Here is a 23805-nt window from a genome sequence, read left to right on the forward strand (position 1 = left end):
GATTTGAAACTGGTTTTATGGCATAATTTATGGTCGGGTATCTAGCTTAAGTAATATGTGGAATTGAAAGTAGTGTTTCATATTTGCAACTTCTTGCTTTAGAACAAATGTCTCACACAAGAGCATTTGAATGAAATGACCACTCAAGAGCATTAATTTTAAATTAAATAATGTCAATCAAGTGTGTCATTATCCTACTATACACGGAACGTTTTATTTGGTTAACTTAGTTTAAAGTTTTAAGTCTTCTACAATGTATTCAATGTTGTATTTTGTATTTAAAATGTTTTATTTTACTTAAATAAGTGTGTTGGTTATCAAAACTCTTTGGTATATGATAATAACATGTTTGGAATTTGAAGAGAGATGGTAATATTTTATATGATGTATGTAAGAGGTAGTTACTTGGAAGTAATATACTACAACAAAATTATTATATAGTAACTAAAATTAGTGACAAAAAATAATTAATCGCTATATTGATTAAATTAAATATTATTTTAGATGTTAAAAAATTAGTTATATCTAAAATGGTTTCTATTATTAATAAAAAATTATAAAATGATTTCTAAATTGGTATCTAAATTAGCTACCAAGGTTTTAACTACTAATATTTTATATTCTAAATTAGTTTCAAAAGACTAATAGAGACTAATTTAAAATACAAAGTAGTAAGTAACTAAAACTTTTGTAACTAATGGTTAGATACCAATTTAGAAACTATTTTATAAATTTTTATTAATAAAAGAAACGACTTTAGATTCTAATAATTTTTTTAATTTATAAAATGGTCTCTAATTTAGTCAAATAGTAATAAATTATTTTGGTCTCTAAAACTAATTTCTATTTAATGATTTTTTTTTTGTAGTAATACTACTTTGCAACATGAGAATTATGTAAGTATTGAGTTACACAAAGTATGGATGGGATATATAGGCTTTTAGTAATACATCATCTCAATGAATATATCAAATGTTGAAAAGTCGATAAGAGTTCCTATTATCTATTTTATACGGTTCAAAATTACTTGGAACTATATGAGTGTGAAATGAAATACCCAATCATATGATATGAAAACGAGACAAGATCATTTTGATATTTAATTTGGAAAATGATATTGATGTCACACTTAAAAGGAAGAGAAAGTGAGTAAAAAGTCATGAGGTTGATGATAAGATTCATATTTAGGTTCTTGTAACTCAACTCCATAAACCTTCCACAAAAATAAATTTTAATTTCAATTTCCTTTGCATGCTAATTTTACTCTTTTGTATGTTAATTTTATGTGTCACTCCAACAAACCATAATAATCCCACTAAGTTTATAATTATTTCTCACTAAGTAATTTTTAATATTCATTAGCAATTAACTCTCACTAATATTATTTTTACTAGTAGTTAACTTTCACTAGTGTTGCCTTTAATTCACTCTATAAGCATTGTTATCTTCCACTATAAAAACATGAATAATCCATTTTATATGGTAATTTTCAATATCCCATGTCGATAATAGTTCAACCCAGTTAATTAAAAACACACAAAAAAATTACAAATAAAAATCCAAGATTATATTGACCTCTTTAGTATAATGTCATTGTATGTGAATTCTAGTTGAGAACAAAATTATAAGACAATTCAATTATAATGAAAATATTATAAGTATTAGTTTCACATATTTTAACTTAATATTGTTGTTGAAAAGTCATTTAACTTTGAAAATATTTTATTTAATTACATGATGTATTTGGGAGGCAGGAAATATGTGTTTCATATGATTTGTTTATTTATGATTTATTAACATATTTGATACATATGATTGACCATGTGTTGACACGTAAGTACATATATATTAGTAAGTGTTTTTTTAGTAATAATAATGTGATTGTGATTGTTATAGTATTCTCTTGAATCTACAATAAACTTTTAAAAGTTAATTAATATCCACATATTAACTTATACAAATAATTTCGTTGCTAGTCTTAAATTTAAATAAATATATAATTATGTATAACATTTTAAGATAAAATATGTTTTTCATACATGAAATTTTGATAAGTTTCCATTTTTAGTGTTATAGAAAAAAGTATGACCTTTCAATTTAGCTCATAAATATTTAACTCCATCTTCTTTCATGTATCAAACCCTAAACCCTGAAATTTCATACAATACATAAAAAAGGGCAAGTCACCATTAGAAATAAGAATCAATGCACCATTTTATTTCAATACCACAATTATATTTTAATGTATTTCAAAGTATACATCATTTATCAAACTAACTCTTTTTGAACCATTTTCATACTGTACATGTATACAATAAACCTAAACACAAATGAACAAAAAAATTGAGAATAACATACATGCTTTTCAAAAGACTTATATTGAATATATTTTAGTAAAAATTAATATCTTATTCAGTGTTATGCTTTAGATTGACAAATGAATCACATAATCAATTATAAAAATAAGTTCCATGTATCCTAATTTCATACATCTACAAATATCATAATGTGAAAAAAAAAAGTCTCCCTCAACAATTAACCACCTGTTATCTTAATATACACTTCAAATACCCGTAAAACATTCAGATCTATATTAAATCATAGGAATATGTATTTAATACCTACAATAACAAATTAATTAATACATCATCCTAAAGATGTATCTTAAACTACTTCTATATTATGTATTTTTATTCATATAATACAACTCCACCTAACATGCAAATACAATTTCAATATCAAATACTAACAAATATAGATTAAAAAATCAATTATAACTTAAATCTACCTAACTTAGAGAGTCACTTATTATTTAAACAATAAGTAAAAAATAGTTAATGACATAAGAAATACTAGAGACTTAGAGAAACAATTTCAAGCAATTTCAAAATTTAGGCAAAAGATAAACTGGGGGAGAGAATTATTTTTCTCAATCCCTTTAACCAAAAAAAGTCAAACGTTCATAAACTAAGAAATTAAAAATATTAAAGTAAATTTTAGACTGATACCAAATTGAATTCTAATAGAGTACAAACGCTTTAGCATACATAACTTACTATGTAATATGATACGATTTGGAAAAGAAATAAAAATCAAGTCCAATTCTTAAAGAGAAAATATGTGATTGAAGGGAGAAAAATGAAAAAGAAATTTAAAACAAAATGTGGACCAAGCCTTTAAAACTCACAACTCTTACCTACCAAAAATTTTAAAATGCATGAAAACATTCTTTGGTAAGACAATAAATGAAAAAAAAAAAAGAATTGAAATATTAAACTATTATTTTTTTGTAATTAATCCACAGCAGTGTCGTGATATAGCACTTTGAAATGAAAATATAAAACCGTAAGTATCATACATCTTAATCAATATCATTCATTAAAAATCATTTTCATCTCATTAATACAAAACAAAAACTCGTACATCTTCTTAATAATTCTCATTTTTTTTCATTTCTCATGTCGCTTAAAATCTATTTAAATGCTCATTTTTTTTCTACCTTAAATACCCGTAAAATACCAACTAAAAGATAAAAGAAAAAAATGGAAGCTCTTTTAAAAATAAATACCCTTAGAAATACACGGGCTGTCGTGCATAGATGTCTACATTTTTCACAATAATAAAAACAGTTTTTAGAAGAAAAAAAATTATTATAATATTAAAAATAAAATTGTAAGAAAATTATTTACATAAAGAAAAACACTTATTAAAAGGTGTATCTATATATATGGGTTAGAGTGACGTGGTGAGAGATATAAGATGGATTTTGTCTTGTGAACCGTGACAAGCAGCGTTGCCACGTCGTTTTTTCTTCTCCTTCCTTTCAGCTTACGCTCACACGCGCCGTCTTTCCATAAATAAAACTGCATACTATATTCTCATATTTCCAAACTCACCATTTTTGTTCTCAAACAACAAAATTGAGGTTATGATTAGGACTTTTAAGGACCATGTTTTCTTATTAATTAGCATGTCTTTTTTATTTTGGTTCCATGGATTTTTCATTTTTGCAGTTAAAGTGTAAACCATTGGCGCTGGAGTATTGGTTCATGTACCCTTCTTCTTTAGTATTTTAATATAAGTCAAGATTGAACAAGTAGTGGTGAGTGATAGGTTTAGTAATGTTTTCAAGGGTTGTTATGCACTTAAAAAAACCCTAATTTTACCAACCTAAAAAATAATCATAAAAAATGTACCACCAAATAAATTTTATATCGCAGTGAATTAAAGTAATATTTTCTGGTGTTTGGAATTATCAAGCAATCTAAGAACAGACAAACAGTATCCGGTCCTGTGACGCTTGTTGATGTACTCCTCCAATCTCTCATTGGCTCAGCTGCCTCCATATACTACAAACATCAAATTAATTATTCTTATTAAATTTCGTTAATGTTATTTTTTCATCTTCATTTTACAATTTGTTTTGTTTGTAAAAAAAATATCTGAATGAGTTTCTTCTCTTTCTCTCTCTCTGTCTCTGCATACACTTTCTCTCTCCTCTGTGTTTTTTTTCTCTCTCTCTCTCTCTCTGTAGTTCATTCACAGGATTTGGCTTGCTCTTGCTCTCTTTTTTCAAAAAGCAAAATAATCAGATTTCTGAAACTGCACTAACTCGTATCTTTTTATCTTTCTCCACGCCTACATATCTCTCTCCTTGTCCTTTTCACTGCTTCTATGTTTATCTGTTACGCTTCTGCACAACACCGACCTCTCAACCTTCCCTTTAAACCCCTCCTTGAATTTTGAGCCACCAAGCTTTCCTTTTTCCTTCCCATTTGGGTTACTTCTACAACCTTTTCGATTTCCATCATCATGATTCTGTAGCCTCTCATATCAGTATCACCTCACTCCTTCTTTTTCAACAAAGCATGGATTCCAATTCCCGTTACCAACTTCAGCAACAACACCAACCCAATTCTGGGTTACTTCGCTTTCGCTCTGCCCCCACTCAAGTTCTCGCCAATTTCAAACAAGCCGAAGCTTCCATTAACGCCAACCCCTGGGAGGGCTCTGAACCACTTTTGAGATTCTTCAATTCCGGCGACACCCTAGATACCACGTCCCCTACCTTACGAGAGTTCGTGGATAACAAGGTTTCTAATGATAATAAACAACCGCAGGAGTCAACAATATCATCCTCCTCCTCATCATTATCACCTCTGAGTCGCATGAATTCCCAGCAAGGTTATAGTACTTCTGTGTTACCCTCTGGGTACCCGAGGCATGATTCTACTGTAACTGTTACTTCATCTATGATGATGGGTTCTATGGGAATGGATCAGAGCGGAAAAAGCTTTAATCCCAATCTTCTCAGGCAGAGTAGCTTCCCTTCTGGCAATTTCTCTAACAACATCTCCTTTCACAACGGTACTGTACTTGTTCTGTATTCAGTTTTTCTTTACTACTTTTTATGGCACTGATTTTAGGGTGTTCGTACGTTTTTTTAGCACCAAATGGAAATTCTTTATTCCGAATGAAACAAATTTATTCAAGATGGTGGTGGTGGTGGTAGCTTATTCAACTGCAATTGCGTGTTCTGACTTTTGAAATTAGACAGCAATATGTTGGTGGAGTCGTTAGACGTATAAGATTTATTTATGATTCCCAACGTAATATTTGATTTTGGAAGACTTCCATAAACATTTAATGTCAACAAAGCGCTTATATAACTTTCTAAAGCTGTGATTTTTGTACGGAACAACATATGTCAATATTGGAACTTTAAGCTTGTCTTTTCATACTTTTTATAGCAACTTCAGTTTGAGGACTTCAACCTTTACATACACATTGACATGATCTTGTAAAGAAGAACCTCTTAATTCTCAGAACTTGGTTAGAGTGTTCAAAATATCTTTACCCGCAAAACAACGCATGTTATGGTTGTTTTTCAACTTGAAGAGATATTGAGTTTGGAGAATAAATTCAATCTCGTAACATTTTATTATCTCCAAAAATATGCTTCTGTTTTAAATTTTTGTCTAAAAACCTTGTTTGTAAGAGTAAGATTTGGATTTGTGTTGTGAACTTGATCATGTCAAAGTGAGATTTGGTTTGTTTTTACTTATGAACTTAATTTTAATCCAAATTTAAGGTTACAAATTTTAATCTACACATCCCATACATTCTTCCTTGCTCATTTCGTGTATCCAAAATTGGAGATATGCATTAAAATTTTGAAAACAAGTTTCCAAATTTTATATGAAGATAACCTAGTTGTTACTGAAGTAGTTTCATTTTATGTTCAAAATTGCAGGGTATGATGCTATGAAAGGTGTTGAAAACTTTGGTGGTGTTAATGGCAATGATGGTGAGCTTAGAATATCTATGAACAGGATGAAGAATCACATTAGCTTCTCACCAAGGAGTCCTTCCTTGGGAATTTTATCACCAACCTCTAAAATGGGCTCGGAGGGTCTTAGGGTAACTAGCCCTGAGGATGGTAGACAGGGAGGTAGCAATGGTGATGCTACATATTACGGCCCTGGATTCCCTTGTGCTTCTTGGAATGAGACGCCAAACCCCAAAAGACAGCGAAATAGTAATGATGAGTTGCTTTCTGGAGATCAGGTATACTGAATTTTCCATTTTCTCAATGTATTGTTCCAAAAAAATTTCCTGTTCTTAATACAAATATGCTGTCATACACTCAGAATGGAGAGCTGGGAAATCAAGTTCATTCTCTTTCGCATCATTTGAGTTTGCCACGAACATCCTCGGACATGTTTGCTATGGACAACTTGCTTCAGTTTAATGATTCTGTTCCTTGTAAAATCAGAGCAAAGAGAGGCTTCGCTACTCATCCTCGAAGCATTGCCGAAAGGGTAAGAGAATATCATGTTATCTACATGTGCCAAAACTTGTTTTTACCAACATTTGGTACGGTGAAGTTGTACCAATTAAAATTGAATTCTATAACACTAGTCCTTCCTTTCCCAAAACTATAAGAAGTGATTATGTTAAAAGCTTATTCTAACAAGCACTTGCTCTCAGGTGAGAAGAACTAGGATCAGTGAACGAATAAGAAAATTGCAAGAGCTTGTTCCAAACATGGAAAAGGTCAGAATTATAACACAAGTTGATTTGTCCTTGGATTGTTTTGTTTTTGGAATGTTAACATTCTTGAGTTATTGGCAGCAAACCAGCACAGCAGAGATGTTGGACTTGGCTGTAGACTACATAAAAAATCTTCAGAATCAATTCAAGGTACTCAAAGGGAGAAGTTGGTTAGAATCCCATAGTCATGGCCATGCACTTATTGATTCTTTAACATTTTGAATACCTTTCTGCAGACTCTGAGCGAAAGACGGGCTAAATGCAAATGTATAAAGATGCAGAAATCAGAAACAGATAAAATTGCTTGAGTTTCTTTTGTACAGGTGATGAAAGGAACTATGCAAACATGGATGCGGGATAGGAGCCGGGTATTATATTTTGACGTGATGAATCACACAATAAATCAAATAGTTTAATTTGTATTTTTTTATACACAAATTGTAATGAATTGGTTTTAATGTTATTCTTTTTCCCCTATTAGTTGCTTAATTATTATTGAATTCACGCATTATAAATGAATACAATACATTTTTTTGTCAGTAGAAAATAGCAAAGTATGACCTCACTCCCCCTTTGGATCCTTGTAGAGATGAAAAGATAAGGTTAGAAAATCTGTTGCAAAAGGTTGTCACTTACACTCAAAATAGGAAATAGGAAAATAGGTTGAAATTAACAGGTGAAAGATGAAGACAAAAATAAAGTAAGTTAAAAGGATTCCATTTTCTAAAAAGAAAATGATTTAAATTTGGAAGTTTAGGGGTCTGTTTCATGAATGGCAGGAGCAAATATTATTATTAGCATCAGTCCAAACTTGTTTGTATCGTAACAAAGTCGTGTCGATTAAAGGACCCTTATATAATATCCGAAATGAAACTCCTCAATACTAAGTGCAATTTGCTTCCAATGGATCGTTTTTATTGCAGATTGTTTTGGACAGACAGTTAGTTTGTACTATGAATATGTTTGACAAATTTTATCCAGAAAGAAGCTAACACCTGTTATAGAGAAGTATGTTTTCATGAACTTGGTAGTTTGTAGTCTCTCATAATAGGGCATTTCATTCTATTATTTAAAAAAAGAATGGTCTATCTAAAAAGAAACCCTTGAATATCAATTACTAGCTTTTTTTTTATTGAGGAATATATATGATACTTCAATTCTTTTATTAGAAACTTCAAGGTGGTAGTCAAGTGAAATAAGATGGAATTTTGCTTATAAAACTGGTATATTTTAGTTTTCAAGAAAAACATGAATACATTCTAGCTCACTTCTGTGTCTAAGTTTCTCTTACCATGGATGAATCACTAACTTCTCTTCTATATTTCACACTCACAAAAATGCTAGAAGAGTGATTTATTACTTCTTTTGAATATAAATTCTCTTATTTTTTAAGTGTTCTGTCTTGCTTGATGAGGACACAAATGTCTAATTTTGACTCCTTATTTATTCCTTGGCTTTCTTCATAATAAGATTTCCCTTCTCCATTTCTTTTTTTTTTTCACTTTTTACCATTTTTTTTATAATAAAGCTCTTCCACACATGGTTGCCTAATGTGAGGAGATTTCTCACTTTCTACTCATGATCTCTTCCACACAAATCATTAAATCATTTAAAGCATACATGCCTTTAATAATAATAATAATATTAGGCAAACAAGTTTTAAAAAGTTTGGGATTAAGTAGATAGACCAAAAAGTGTTTCTTAATGACACAACAATGCAAAATTTTGTTTTACCAAAAAGTCTCGTGCTTGATATTGAACAAAACCGATAAATAGTAACCTTAGGTCACAAACTATTTTTTATAACATAATATACAATTATTACTCGTCTCTATTTGATCAATATTATGTTATCACCTACCCATATAAATATTAAATCATTAATCTCTTAAGTGAAAGAACTTAAGTTCATTTATTTTAGTATCAATCTTGAATTATACCTAAGATATCTGCCTTTATTTTTTTTTAATTATAACCAATCATCTTTATTTTATTTCTAGGCATAAGTATAATTGATTGTCCTTTCCATTTTGTAGAAAAATAATTAGAGCAACACTAATATTAAACATATAAAAGAATAATAATTAATAAATTTTAATTGAATAAAAAGAGTAACGACCACATAAAAGTATATCTAAATACATTACATGCTAATAAAAGAAGAAAAAAAACTATTCATAACTATGTAGAAAGAATCCTTGATACAAGAAGAGTTTTTTTTCTCGTTTCAAAATATTTAAGTATGTAAAATTAAGGTTTCAAAGTTTGTTGTATACACACATTTCGAATTTGATAAGCTTATGTTATCTGATCTGATATTGCTTAAATCCAAATAATAAGCTTCATTTTCTCTACTTTGATGTTCGTAAAAACTCCTAATTTCCTTCAAATTTTTGATCATTCAATCAATACCTTTAAAAAAATAGTAAAAATAAATGCAAGAGAAAGCCCAATTAAATTAAACTTGAAAGATCTATTTATCCAAAATTAAATTAAAATGATAACAATTAAAGTTTAAAAAGTATAATAAATGTCAAATTATATATCTAAAAGTAATCTTAAAAATTAAGTACAAAGGACAATTATAAGGAAGACCTAGACTTTGTTGACATTATCATGGTATTTTTATTAACCATGTTATTTTTATTCTAAAAAGTATACAATATATATATATATATATATATATATATTATTTGCATATATAATGAACTAGTTTAATGTGTTCGGTATTGAAGACAGTGAAGACTGGTAATAAATAAGTGGGATACCTAAAACCACACTTCAATCTTTAATTTAGAAAGAATTTGACAAAATGATAATATTTTAAGGCATGTTTATATGAAAATCCTTTTAGGCAATATACATGTATTTGAGTTCATCACATTGTGTGGGTACCTTTGAGATTACAACACACTTTGGAAAGATATGGAATTAACTATTTTGTTTTTTCTTCATTATATCACATGCTATATACATGTTCTAACTTAGTTTCATAATTTCTCAAAAATTACCTTCAACTCATCATGTTCAATTCATAACTTCTAACTAATCGTCTTAATTCGTGATGTTAGAGCAGACAAAGCAATGTTGATACTATGAAAATGATCATTTTTTTAAATTGAAATTAAAATAAAATTTAGATATTTAATTTGGTTTCTCAGTTATTACATGGTTGAATTTGGATTATGAAATTTTAAAATTGATGTAATTGTAATTATTTCATCCAATTGCGATAAACAACGTTGACTTCTTGTGTTTGCGACAATATGGAAAATTATATGTAGTCATCATATAGGACCCATTCGCTAGAAAATTTAAACATTATTATAGAAAATGCAACATTGCATTACTTTTAAAAATTAAAAGGGAGATTGAAGTTTTAATAGTTGAAAGACCAAAATGATCTAATTAAATAAATTGACAGATCAAATTAATAATTTAGCCAATTTAAATTTTTGAACGAATTCAAATGTGTGTGTTTTTTTTTTCAAATGAGGGATGTAACTTTTAATACTAGCAAGAAATAGTCAATGCTAAAATGAGTTGAAACTTAGCTTAAGAAATTTATTTCATAAGCCTAAATTGCAAATAAACTAACTTCATAATAACTACAACTAATAAGTAAATGGCACATGTTAGTTGATAAAAAATGGGTTATCACACATGAATTGATTCCATTCCGTTTTGGCGGCTATTTATTTTATGTTTGGTTTCAATTTGCATTTTAATATAGAAGGGCAAATTGGATTTGGGAGGGATACGTAAATTACGTATCATGTACTTGGAACTATAATTGTAATGAAATGAAATTTCATTACTAATTTAGGGTTAGGTTTAGATTACAACTTTTCTTCAATAACCTCCTTACCCGCTATAAAAGGACATGACTTTAATTAACATAAAAGATAAATAAACATTAGACTATTTAATTTTTAATCATAATATTCATAAAAAATTATTTACAATTTAATTTACATGAAGAAGTACTAGTTTGATAATCGAATCATAAGAAAACTAATCTTTCAAAATGGATTGGTGAAAAACTGATCTCTCAGAATGTCATTTTGTAAAAAAAATTCCCCAGAGAAATTCATTAATCGATTTCTCAACATCTTTTTTCTCTACTGTGTTCTAAAAATAAGTTTAGTTTATTTATTTTAATTAACTCTGTTTTAGAACCTATAAATATATCTTTCACTTGAATGTACTAATTTGAAGCCATTGAATCAACACAAAATCCATAAATTTATTAAGTTAAATTTACATTGTTGAGAGAAATTTATTTCTATGTACAAAATTAAGAAATTATACATTTCTTAATCGGTAGACATTTGAAAATTTAAAAATGAAAAATATTTTTTTTATAATTACAGCCCACTAATTAAATTCAGTAATCATTTACCTAATTACTACTATTGTTAAATGAATTTATTATAACAAATCCCAAATATAACGTATAATTAAATATTAACTAATCAATACAATTATTTAAAGATTTTATAATATGTTTGTGAGTTTATAGTATTTTTAATGGATATTACCTTACTAAGACCAGATAAGTTATATTTTGCTAAAACAAATAAATGCAAAGATACTACTCATCACCCCTAATATGCTTTGAAAAAAATATTAATTAAACCCAACACTATTCTAAATACAATATTTTTAATTGTTTGAAAGATAAAAAGAAAGGCAATACCCACCCTTAAGCCTTAATGTGTATTGATAATGAATTTAAACATTAAGAATTGTATATTAACGTAATAAGGAACTGTAGAATGTCTTATTAAAAAAAAAACTATTATTCCACAACTTATTACTTAGTCTAGCTTTTATGTAAGCTTTAACAATTTATGAAAAGCTTGAACAATTTAGGGGTTGGTGGTAGGCATTAGTTAATCCTTTTCTTTAATCCAATCTTAAATAGATAGAATTACATATGTCGACTTCCTTTTTCCAAATTATATGAATATTTTATTCTTACAATTCTTTTTTCGTTCATATAATAACATAGTATAAAGACTAATTGAAACTGTATTTACATACTTGCTCCCATTCTTTTTATTTTCAAATAATTTTTTGAAAGTGTTAAAACTATATAGATTTTGTAACTTGAACAATCTAAATTATATCAAATTCTATAATTAAATATTCCAATTAGGTTATTCTATATTTAATAGAAATCTTAGAAAGATAGTTGGTCTATTCATAAGAGGAAATGAGATCATATGAAAAATATAACTGATTTATATGAAAAATATAACTGATTCTTTCTTTTGTATGAATTTTGACTGTCTATCGGAAGTTTCTTGTTTAATAATAATATTTTAGCAATAAATCTTATTATAGTGTTAGGTGTACTAGTTCTTTTTGGAAAAGGAATGTGTGGGAGTTGTTTCTTTCAAAGAATAAATTGGATTCAAACAAACTGCACTTTTTTAGTTTAGTTCTAATTAAGAAAATGTGTTGCATCCCATAAATTACTTATGAATTCATTTTTTTTTGTATAATTTAAGAAAAATCTTAAAGAACTACAACATTTCACCTTCATTGGTTCTCTCTTAACAAAAAATTTTGGACTATGGTTGAAAATAGTTTGAAGTCTAGACACAATGCAATACTCTTTTTACCACTATGTTAATACAAAGAGGAAGCAGTTTCAATCAAATTCTTAAATTTTTTTTTGGATATAAAACACTCATGTCGATAAAATGACTTGAATTTTATTTACAATGAAAAATAAAAAATAGGTTAACTTAAACCTACTATTTGTATAATGCGTAATGGCCTATGTATACATTTAAAATAAGTCTTTAAATTTGAATAAAAAAACTTTGTTGACATATATTTATTTTGTCAAAAGAGTCTTCTGAATATTCTAGTCTTATATTGGTAATTGTTTTCACTTTGAATAGAGAAAGGAGAATAGACTTATTTACATAAAAAAAATTGTAAATTTATGATAAATAATTGAGTGAGAGCTAAATGAATCAAAAGATTTATGTTTGGTTATAGAAAATATTTTGAAATTGAAGAAAAGAGAGTCTACTTTCATTAAGTGTTTTATTAGATAATTAAAAATATATATTCTGAATAATGAATTACGGAAAGAGAGTATTGAACAATTCGAAAAAAGTCAAAACTCATTTAAGAAAAATTAAAAGTGAAGCAAATGGATTTTGGACTGAATGAATACTTTAAGACCAAACAAAAAAAATGAATTTAGTTAATTCAATTTATATGATTTAAAAACAATTAAAAAATTACAAAAACGAAATCAGTAAATTTTGAAGAAGAAAGAGTGATTAATAAGTCTTATAAATCAAATAAGTGGAATTAATTGTGTGGTTTTATTGAATGTTGCTAGCTAGTTGCATTTGTTTGTTTGAAAATTTTCATCTTAGTGGGGAACTTCTTGGTTCAGTTACTACTAGATGCACGTCAGTGAGTGAGATTCTTGCTCCAAAAAGTTTGTCGGATATTTTAGTAATCATGATGTTGATACACATTATTCATCACTTCAAACAATAATTAATAAGTAAATAAATTGATTGCTGAATAATTTAATTACTAGGATTGCCAAAGGATTTTATTATAGAATGGAACAAATCCTAAATATAAACGTCTAATTAAATATTAATTAATTAATATAACAATTTAAATGTATTTGTAACAGTTATTATTATAATTTTTGTTGCAGATATTTTTTTAAACTATGATATTAGTACAGTTATCCATCGGAAATAGTTATTGTTTTAAATATATTTATTATAATTTTACCCTTTTTTTGTAGATACTATATTTTAATTTTCTAACTATGATATGGTAGTGACACAATTATTCATCAAAAGCAATGGTTAATATTGTTTATCACAGTACACATTTTTCAAAAATCATGATTTATCCCACATAAAGTTGCATAATGCATCAAATCACTTAGTTAAAAGATAGGAGTAGCTAATATTTATGTATTATTTTTATTGATATTAAGATAATATTGGTGGTCAGAAAATAGTTTTATTAATTAGTCGTAAAAGAAGAACTCAAATAGTGTAACAATAGAATACAGTTTAAATGAAGTAAGGTTGTATGGTTATTTATTAGAATATAGTGTCTCTAACTAGGTGGTTTATTTTGTAAGCATAAAATAAAATGTTTGAGTTTGTGTAATGTTAAGAATTGAAAGGGCGAAAAGGCTTAAGGCCCAAGAAAAAAGCCCAAGAATTTGAAATGTGGAATATTGAAAGTGAAAGTGAATCTACGTTGGTCCCGCGCATCGCGGGATTTGAAATTCAAAATGAGCCGTTTCATTTTTGGGCAGGGAGGAGAGAGAAAGTACCCAGGAATTGAATTTGATTTGATTGAGTTTCAGAGTTTTGGGGAGATATAAGTGCGCCTTTTTTCAATTTCAAAATTTGCCAAATCGATCTTCTCCCAAACCCTTACTCTTCTCTTCTTATTTGCTCTCAAAACCCTACCTCCTCCTCCTCCTCCCACCACCACGGCACCACCTTCTCCCTCCGTCCCCCTCCAGCCATGCCCCAATCACGTGACCGTCGCGTAACCCCCGTCGACCTCGCCGCCTCCTTCGCTCGCAACCGCGCATTCTTCATCTACAACGACCCGCCGCCGCACCGAACCCCTCCAAGAACTCTCCCCAGGGGACGCTCTCGTGCTTTTCTCGGCTCCGAGAACACTCCTCCCTCCGCGCGACGCTCAAGGGCGCGCGTTCCCTCACGCTCTCTGCTACCCGCTTGGTACCCTCGGACACCACTGCGTGACATCACTGCCATCGCTCGGGTAAGTGAAAACTCTATGCGGCGTCGTTTTCTATGTTTGAATCTTTTGTTAAATATTTTCTTTATGCGTTGTGGTTCAGGCGATTGAGAGAAGGAGAGCTAGGTTAGGGGAAGTCGAAGGCCAGCGAACTGAAAGCACTGTTTCTACAGCCGACCAAGTAGTTCTAGAACCTTCCGAGGCTGCTTCTGCCTCTGCTGCCTCTTCCTCGAAATCTCCGAAGTCTGTCGGCGTTAAGCTTCGAACGCCTCTGGGCTGCAAAGTGCCCAAGATCTACCTCGACATTTCTGATTTACCCGAAGGGGAATCCGAAACCCTCACACCCCAGAAGAAGCTTTTGAACAACATTGACCAGGTTCAGGAGGCCGTGCTTGAAGAGTTGAAGAAGCTCAAGCGAACTCCCAGTGCGAAGAAAGCAGAGAGAGAAAAAAGGGTGCGCACTTTGATGTCCATGAGGTGAATTTTCAAATTTCTGCATTTTGGATTCCGATTGTGACAGGCTGGGATTGGATTATACAGAAGCAAAACAGGGTATTAGAGTCATTTTACTCCACTTGGTTGGTTCGCGCAACAGTGTTTTCTGTTTGCTTTAGATTGGATCTTCTTCTCGAAGGTGCAAGAAGGATATTCTTTATAGTTTGATCTAACTTCTTTGTTAGAACTTAGAGCTTGTTTTGAGCAGTGTTGATAAATAGCATGCTCCCTTGTTCGTTCCATCATTCTTTGATGGTATTGGGTCGGTGTTGTAGGTGTAGTTGTAAGTCCCAGTCTCTGTACATATTTTCCATATCTCCTGATTTGGGGGTTTCACCATTGTACCATTGGTTGAACTGCTCAGGAAGTGTATTGATTCTTTTTTGGCTTCAATTTCTTCCCATTGCTTTCAATTTTCTTGCATTTTGTTATCCATTTTCTTTTATCATTCAGAAACTGACGTTTGTTTGGCCCATTTTGCCAAATGGCTTTGTTAAATTTATGAGATTGGTAACATTTATAACGAATATTATAACGTCTAACTGATCTGTTAATTCCAACTACATTAGCTAACTAACAGATGAAATAATTGAAATTGAATTAAAAGGGGAAAAATAATAAAAATATTATGCTTTTAACTGTAATCTGTGGTTTTTGATTTTGTTTTGGAATTTGGAATTATGTTAAGAGTAAAACTTTATTATAATTTTTAAATCAATGAGATTGAAGTAAATTTTGTTTTTGATTGAGCTTAAAAGGAATGTGAAACAAATTTAATGTTGAATAGAAGTTAAAAAGTTAATTCTATAGAAGCTGAAACGAAGGAATGTTTACGTGGCTACTAAAAAAATTCCCATTTCTTCTTAAATGACGTTGGGGCAACGGTGTGCAACCGCTTTTGGTTCTCATTTTCAGAAATTTCAAATTTTATCCTTTTCTGAAGTGTCTCTAGTGTGACTGTTTTCAAAACCGTGTTAATAATGGAACACGGAAGGCATTAAATAACGATTGAGCTGTTTTTTTTTTTATTACAAAATGTATCATAATTTTTGTTGAGAAATTTAATGTTTTAAATACTTGTCATTAATTTAAGATTAAAATAATTTACATAATCCAATGATTGTTTAGACGAATAATAACCTACTATATTTTTAATCCAATAGTGTTTAAATGCATTCTTAGTTACTTTTTTAAAGTTGGAAGGAAGTTCCATTTTTTCCCCTAAATTCAAGGTAATTTATTCAGTACTTATAATTTAAAAATAATATTTAATTATTTTTATAATAATTACAAATTGTTTTCATACATAACTATATTGTATACATTTTATTACTAAATAGCATTTTACTACATATTATTTATTTTTTAAGTGTACATTTTGAAAGATGAATGAGATTTATAAAAAGTACAGGTAAATCTAAGCATCAATAGTTTTCAATCATTCTTAAGTCTTTAATATTATAGTGACAAGGGATGGGTTTAAAATACTGAATTCTTTTTCTGAAATTCTAAGAACGAAAAGTAATAAAAAAAATCAAGAAAGATTATATATATTTGTAAAAGAAATACTAGTCAATAATTATGTATATTAAAAAAACATAATATTTTTCAAAATAATGTTTTTAAAATATAATTTTTAACTATGTTATTAGTTAATCTCTCTAATCGAATTTAGTATCACTATTCTCACTTATAACATATTTGTTTTAATATTAAAGTGATGAAAAAAATGAATAACTCTTGTTTAAAAGAAAAAAAAGGATGTATTGTTTTTTAAATATTTTTTAGTTTTTTCTTTTGAAAGTCTTTTTAAAAGTCTTGTAAGATTGAACAACTGAATGCAATTATATTTGAAACAACATGAATACAAGAATGAATTGAAACAATTAAAGGAAGATAATGAAGAAAAGATTGCATAAAAGATTTTATATTGGTTTAGATCAATAAGATTATACATCTAGTGTCACTCAATTCAACTAGTGTCATCCAATTCAACTTTAGAATTGTTGATTCCATTAACTTTTACGAAGTTATTACAAAAGAATTAACTACAATTTTAAAATGATATCAAACTATAAATCTTGATACCAAAAGAATATCAACTCTATAAACTCTTTTTTTTATCAGCAATAAAGATTTAATAACTAGAACTACTTTAGGGGTGGTTCAACCCTTATACATACCTATAAATTAAAATACATATTCTCAGAGCCCCATTCCAACACAAGGAAAGAACGAAAAATAATCTAACACTACATACCCAGTAAAACACACTTCAAACATATCAAGGAACAACAAAACAACAAACCTTAACCACATAAACCAACAACCAACCCACCAACCCTCAAAATCAACATCCAACAAAATAAAGATACATGCCAACCTAAAACTCTATAAACTCTTACAATATAAAAGAGACGTATGACTTATCTACTCTTAATCCAAGTACAAAATTATTGGATTGTTACAACAAGAAAGTATAGAAAAATATTACCACAATTTCACACAAGAAGCATATAAGATTTAGTAGATGCACATGCTTAATTTGAAAATCTTGAGAGCACAAATGAATAGAAAGCTCAGTTAATACTACTTGGTTATGAAAATAATGAAAATAGTACTTTGTTTATAGAGTTTTGAAAAAAATATTTAGAAACTAAAACTAACGCTTTTAATCTATTATATAAGATGTTAATTGATTATCTTATGAATATCAATAATAAAAAGGTTTTTTAATCAATTAAACCACTTGTTAATTGAATATCTTTTGAAAATTAATTAAAAACTTTTTTGCTTTAATCGATTAAGATAATTTTAATCAATTAAACCATTAAGACCAGATTTTCCAACTTTCTAATTTAATCAATTAAACTACAAATAATCAATTATACTATTATGAACTGATAACGAATAATTTGATCAATTAATAAAATATATAATCGATTATTTTATTCTTAAAACCTTTCAAAACAGTTTTTTTCCTTTTTAAATACATTTTAATGCATTTTAAAATGGTTATGTGTTGATTTTGTGAATACATTTGTGGTGAAAAATCCAAACAATAATTACAATGAAAGCCAAAAACACTCTAAAGCATCTACAACATTTTCATCTTTAATATTCATCATCAAAACATCATCACTTGAGGCTTGAAGCTTTCTTCAAGACCAACAATCTTTCCCTTTTTTTTATGATGATCCACATCTGATGCATTGGAGATGATGCCACAATTTTTCATTGGAGTTTTCAAATCACACAAGATTCAAAAGACATAACAAGGAACTCTACCTTACTATGTGAACTTAGCTTTTGTCCATGCTCCCCCTGCTTAAGATACAAGGAAAATCAAAACAAACAAACAAACCAAGAGTAGGAGCCCAAAGAAAATTCTAAGTTCATTTAAAAAATTAAGTACATATTCATACTCGAGCCAACATACAAACCCACAAATTATAATATAAATAAACCCACAAAATCATGTTACATAGCATGTGCTAGAAAGAAAATATGAAAAATATCACATATGTACGAAATAATCGATTAAGAAATAAGTTAATTGATTATTTTGGAGTAAACATAAATATGAGAAAATAATTCATTCTTTTATAATTTATTAAACTCTTACATGATCGATTATCTCTAACATATGTTTGTATAATTATATATTAAATCTTTGAAGTCAATATATAATGTAGTGATAACTGCATTGTTGCATGTGGGATTGATCCATCTTAATAATTATAAATTACCTTGTTCAATAAAGATCATGTTGATTAATGATACATATATGCGATTATTAAAAAGTATACTTATATATAAGTATTAATACCTTTGATCAATTTATGGTTTTCAAATCATATTCCTTAAATGACAAGTGATGAGTTCAAAAGAGTGAATATTTTTTATATGAATATTTGGTCACTAGAATTAAATAAAAAAAAAGAAAATTTGTATAATTCAAAAGTAAATCTTTAGTTTTTATAATTATTTTAAAAGGTTAAGAGTGCATGTTTAATGATTTTGTTAACTATTAGTTTTTATTAAAGAATATAGTCTGTTATAAAACATTATTGATCAAAAACAAGTTTTGTTCTACTTGTACTTTATTTTGGTTCTCATAAAGTATTTTTTTTATATTTAATTAATGACAGAAGTTTTATATACAAACGCATGCACAACCACTTGCATACAGATGTAGACACACACGTACATAAACACACACAAATTCATCCATGCATGTTCACACACACACACTCTCTCTCTCTCACACACAAACACACTCAGACACATATATACTTCAACATAATATTCCTCCTTATAAATGACTTTGTTTACATCATACCTTATATAATTATAATTATTTATATAATTTCAACTTAATTCAAATGTTAATAAATTGAATTTCATAATTTATTAGTTAAATAAGAAAATAGTGAAAGATAAACAAATTTTAGCATTTAGAATTGTTTTTTAAAAAAAATCTTCAAAGTTTAGAAAACATCATCTCGCTTAGCCAACACAATGTTTTCCCAACGAATTAATCACATGTTATAATTGGTCCACTCATCATTTTTCTCGCCCAACCAAAGGTGTTAGCACACCTATAAATCTTTTAATTTGCTAACGACTAAACTATTCGCTGAGACACTATACAATTGGGAGTTTTTCATTAAAATATCTCGCTCAACAACCAAATCAATGAGAATTTTTATTTATAAAGGTCCCCACTTAAGATATGCTCATCCAATGACCAAAAGTCTCAGGTTTTTAATTTAATGAATTTCGTCTCAACAAATCACCCAACAACCAATCTACTAGGAGCTTCTACTGAACATCTCGTCCAACGACCAAAGTTCTTGGATTTTTAATTCAAATAATTTGCTCAACCAACACTTAACTCACTAAATAAGTGTGCATGAAAAGAAGGATTTTGTGCAAAAATATTACACAGATTCAATATGGTTCAAGAATGTGTTTCTAATTTTTTTTCCATTAACATTAATATCAATTACTTCCAACTAACCACAACTTTAACTCATTGTTCCTATTTAGTATTCTAATTTAAAAATCATAAAATCATACAAAAATTCAATTTATTTTATAAAAAAAGTTCATTTCAAGCTCAAATCAATCAAAACACAATCCTTGCAAAAATTCAATACAAGGTGATCACATTATCTTTACATCTAGATCATCAATCCTAAAGTACTATTAAAAACTTAACTAGCTTCCCTTACTTGTTTAGCTTGTTAAACACAAAATCAAGTTCTTACTCCACAAAACTCACAAGAAGGTTAAACATAAACACATAAAGTTCTGATCAACGATTTGAACATACCTTATGATCATGGACTAATAGAGACTTATTTTGACTCTATAAACCTCACATGCGAACTCTTTCCTCCCATGGATGCAAAACTCCTCAAAATCATCTCAAGAAAAAGGGTTGAGAGGAACTTACCTTAAAACAATTGTTAATAGAATTTTCTTTAACAATTTTGGGCATAAATATAAAGAGAAGTTAGAAAGATAAGAAAAAAAGTTTTAGAGAGATGTCATTTGATTAGTTAACTTTTTCTATTTCTATTTTTTAATAAATAATAAAATATTCATACTTTTTTAATTATATTATTTTTTACTTTTAAACAATTTTCTAGTTCCTTAGCTTATGATTTTTATTTTAGCACACATGTATCAAATATGTTTTTTCATAAAACAAAAAGAGTATGTATTCTTTTTCCTTTAGATCTCTGTTTTAGTTAAAATATTTACAAGTTGTGTTTGCTTGATGAAGATCTATTTTCACAATTGATTGTTGTAAACTATGTGTATATGTATTTTGGACTGTTTCTGGGCAAAGAAAGTCTAGAAACTTATTCGAACTCAGAAGTTGTTTATTTATTTTCGACATAAGATAAATGTACAGAGAGTGATGAATATTCCCATTGTGGAAGAGGAAGCATCATATGTGTCAAAACACTAAGAATTCATGTGAGTTGCTTAATTCTATAAAATTTTAAATTACAACCTTTAATAGTGTCATCTCACATGTGTATGCATTGCTGGATCTTGATCAGACAAACAAACTATTCTTTAATAGAAAGATCGATCGTGAATATTTAAAATAAACAGGAACCAAAATAAATAAATAAAAATGGAATCTAGCAGAATAAAAAAATCATGGTTAACTCTCTCATGTAAGTGATGGCATGAAGCTTCATCATGTTATCATCATGTCCTGCTCTTTAAAAAATAGAATTATTTTTTTAGTACTTAATTTAATTAAATAATATATTTGTTATTTTCTATAAATAACGTAATTATATATAATTTATTTTTTAAGTTTTGCTACATTAAAACAGTAGCATGTTTATTTATTTTAATTATTAAATAATATTTTTATTTATTAATGGAATAAAATTTTAAAAGAAATTTTATGCGTTTATTCTACCATACTTATTTTATATTAAAAAAAACTTCATTATTTTACATGTAATGAAGAATCGGTAAAAAAAAAATATAATGATGTGATAAATATATTGTTGATGTGTCATCTAAAATTATATATGAGATAAAAAATCAATTTACTACTTTTTAATGTTGCTTTGTTAAATTGATAAATAAGAAAACTGACTTAATTGATAAAGGTAGTGGAATGGAAACTTACTATTGATAATAATAGGTTGAAAGTAAAAACAATATTTTATCTTGAAGTAGTTAAGAAAGATGAATCTCAACTATAACACTCAAAGTAATTAGAAATAATGGATTTTCAGTTTAGTTTTTTTTTTCTTTCTGTTTTTACTCTACCTATGATTTTCTTTTATATGCTACTTTCCGATTTCATTTTTCCTTCTATTCAGTCATCTTTTAAGTTTTTATTTATTATTAAATGTTCGAATTATCTTTATAACACTTTATTTTCTCTATAAATTTTCTTCTAATAAGACATCAATGAAATTTCTATGATACTTCTTGGTAAGCTTATTTGTTGGAGTGTCTTTATATAATTTGGAAACCATAGACCCAATGCTAAGAGACTTTTATCCGGAATAATACATGACACCACACATCTCACTAATAATTTTGTAGTTGCTATTTACATTTTTTTTATACATTATCTCTGGTTCTTTTTCCATCAACCCCTCCATTTTATTGATGAAACACTTTTCTCTGGAAAGTTATCCGTTGCATGATCTGCAAGACTCAAACTAGGTGTAATCATACTCATCTCCAGAGCTCCATAGATTTCAATCTCAATGGTAGAAACTTGGACTATTGTTTCCAAAATCCTTTACCATTTCAGCTCCATATTTGCCTAAAACATTCTGTTGGAGATCCCACATCGACTAGAGATTAGAGTCTTTCATTGTATATAAGTGGGTGCAAACCTCAACCCTATGAGCCGGTTTTATGGGGTTGAGTTAGGCTTAAAGTTCACTTCGTAATATGGTATCAGAGCTCTTCGATGTGGGATCTCCAACACATTCCTCACCTATTTTCTCCTTCCATCCAAGAAATAACTTTTATCATAGAAGAAAAAAAACTTAAATTTGCAGGCCTTTAAATTATTTTCTTAGAAAAATTACCAAAATAATAATAAATTTTTTATTTTTATTTCATATATAAATGCTTTCATATTAGGCATCACCTGCCATCACATGAAAAAATTATTATTAAAAAAAATACAAAAATATGGGGGAATAGGTCAAAACTCATATGTTAACAAAAACGATACATAGGTAGATTATACATATTCATAAAGAATTCTAAGAACAAAGTAGATGGAAGCCTATTATACCAATGAAATGATTATCTATAAATATTATAAATTAGCTAACTTATCAGCACACACATTCCCTTCACGAAAGATATGAGTAACCCTAAACCTGATTTTACCACAGTAATTAAGACAAGTATTTCATCGATTCTGAAGCATCCAAGGAACATTTCTCCTAGCAGTAAACGCAGCACAAACCAAAGCAGAATCACATTCCAACTAAACATTAGTAAGCCTCCATAGCATGTATAACCCCATAAAACTCAGCAACTAGAGCAGTCTGAACTTCAAAGAACGCAGAGAAAGCTCCAATAAATTCCTCCATACTCTCACGAAAAGTACCTCCACAAGTAGCAAGACCAGGAGGATATCCCCTAGCAGCCCCATAAGTGTTAACTTTAACCCAGTCCGGTGAAGAAAACTCTCATCTCATAGGAAGAGGGCGAAGAACTTTACCAGTACGAGTATTAATACCAAAAAACTTGATCATGTTGAAATCCAACATATCATTTTTCATAGGAGCTTTAGACGAGTTACCCACCAGACAAGTTAATTCTTTAATAACCGAAATAGGCCGAGAAATCTCAATCTTATCCTGAAAACGAACAAAATTCCTCATACGCCATATCATCCAAATAGAAAAAGTTATCACATCAAGCTTAATGAATTTAACCAAAGGACTACCATCACTCTTAATAAAA

General features: G+C 28.6%; 2 protein-coding genes across 2 annotated transcripts; both read left to right on the plus strand.

The window, feature by feature from the left end:
- The first annotated feature begins 4283 nt into the window (after nucleotides 1-4283).
- LOC137814100 (transcription factor bHLH130) lies at nucleotides 4284-7530 on the plus strand. The gene is made up of 6 exons (XM_068616672.2): nucleotides 4284-5367; nucleotides 6254-6567; nucleotides 6651-6821; nucleotides 6991-7056; nucleotides 7135-7203; nucleotides 7290-7530. The coding sequence occupies exons 1-6, from the start codon at nucleotides 4869-4871 to the stop codon at nucleotides 7359-7361; spliced, it is 1191 nt and encodes a 396-aa protein (XP_068472773.1). The 5' UTR covers nucleotides 4284-4868; the 3' UTR covers nucleotides 7362-7530.
- Nucleotides 7531-14436: 6906 nt separating this feature from the next.
- LOC137814101 (protein POLYCHOME) lies at nucleotides 14437-15717 on the plus strand. Its single transcript, XM_068616673.1, has 2 exons — nucleotides 14437-14853; nucleotides 14933-15717. Exons 1-2 carry the CDS (start codon nucleotides 14590-14592, stop codon nucleotides 15308-15310), a joined length of 642 nt encoding a protein of 213 aa, XP_068472774.1. The 5' UTR covers nucleotides 14437-14589; the 3' UTR covers nucleotides 15311-15717.
- Nucleotides 15718-23805: the final 8088 nt, after the last annotated feature.

The sequence above is a fragment of the Phaseolus vulgaris genome, chromosome 1 (assembly GCF_051622355.1).
Source record: "Phaseolus vulgaris cultivar YP4 chromosome 1, ASM5162235v1, whole genome shotgun sequence".
Lineage (NCBI taxonomy): Eukaryota > Viridiplantae > Streptophyta > Magnoliopsida > Fabales > Fabaceae > Phaseolus > Phaseolus vulgaris.

Coding starts and splice junctions, on each gene's coding strand:
- LOC137814101 (XM_068616673.1), top strand. CDS start 14,590: ATGCCCCAATCACGTGACCGTCGCGTAACCCCCGTCGACCTCGCCGCC. Junction 14,854..14,932: donor ACATCACTGCCATCGCTCGG/GTAAGTGAAAAC, acceptor GTTGTGGTTCAG/GCGATTGAGAGAAGGAGAGC.
- LOC137814100 (XM_068616672.2), top strand. CDS start 4,869: ATGGATTCCAATTCCCGTTACCAACTTCAGCAACAACACCAACCCAAT. Junction 6,822..6,990: donor CTCGAAGCATTGCCGAAAGG/GTAAGAGAATAT, acceptor ACTTGCTCTCAG/GTGAGAAGAACTAGGATCAG. Junction 7,057..7,134: donor TTGTTCCAAACATGGAAAAG/GTCAGAATTATA, acceptor AGTTATTGGCAG/CAAACCAGCACAGCAGAGAT.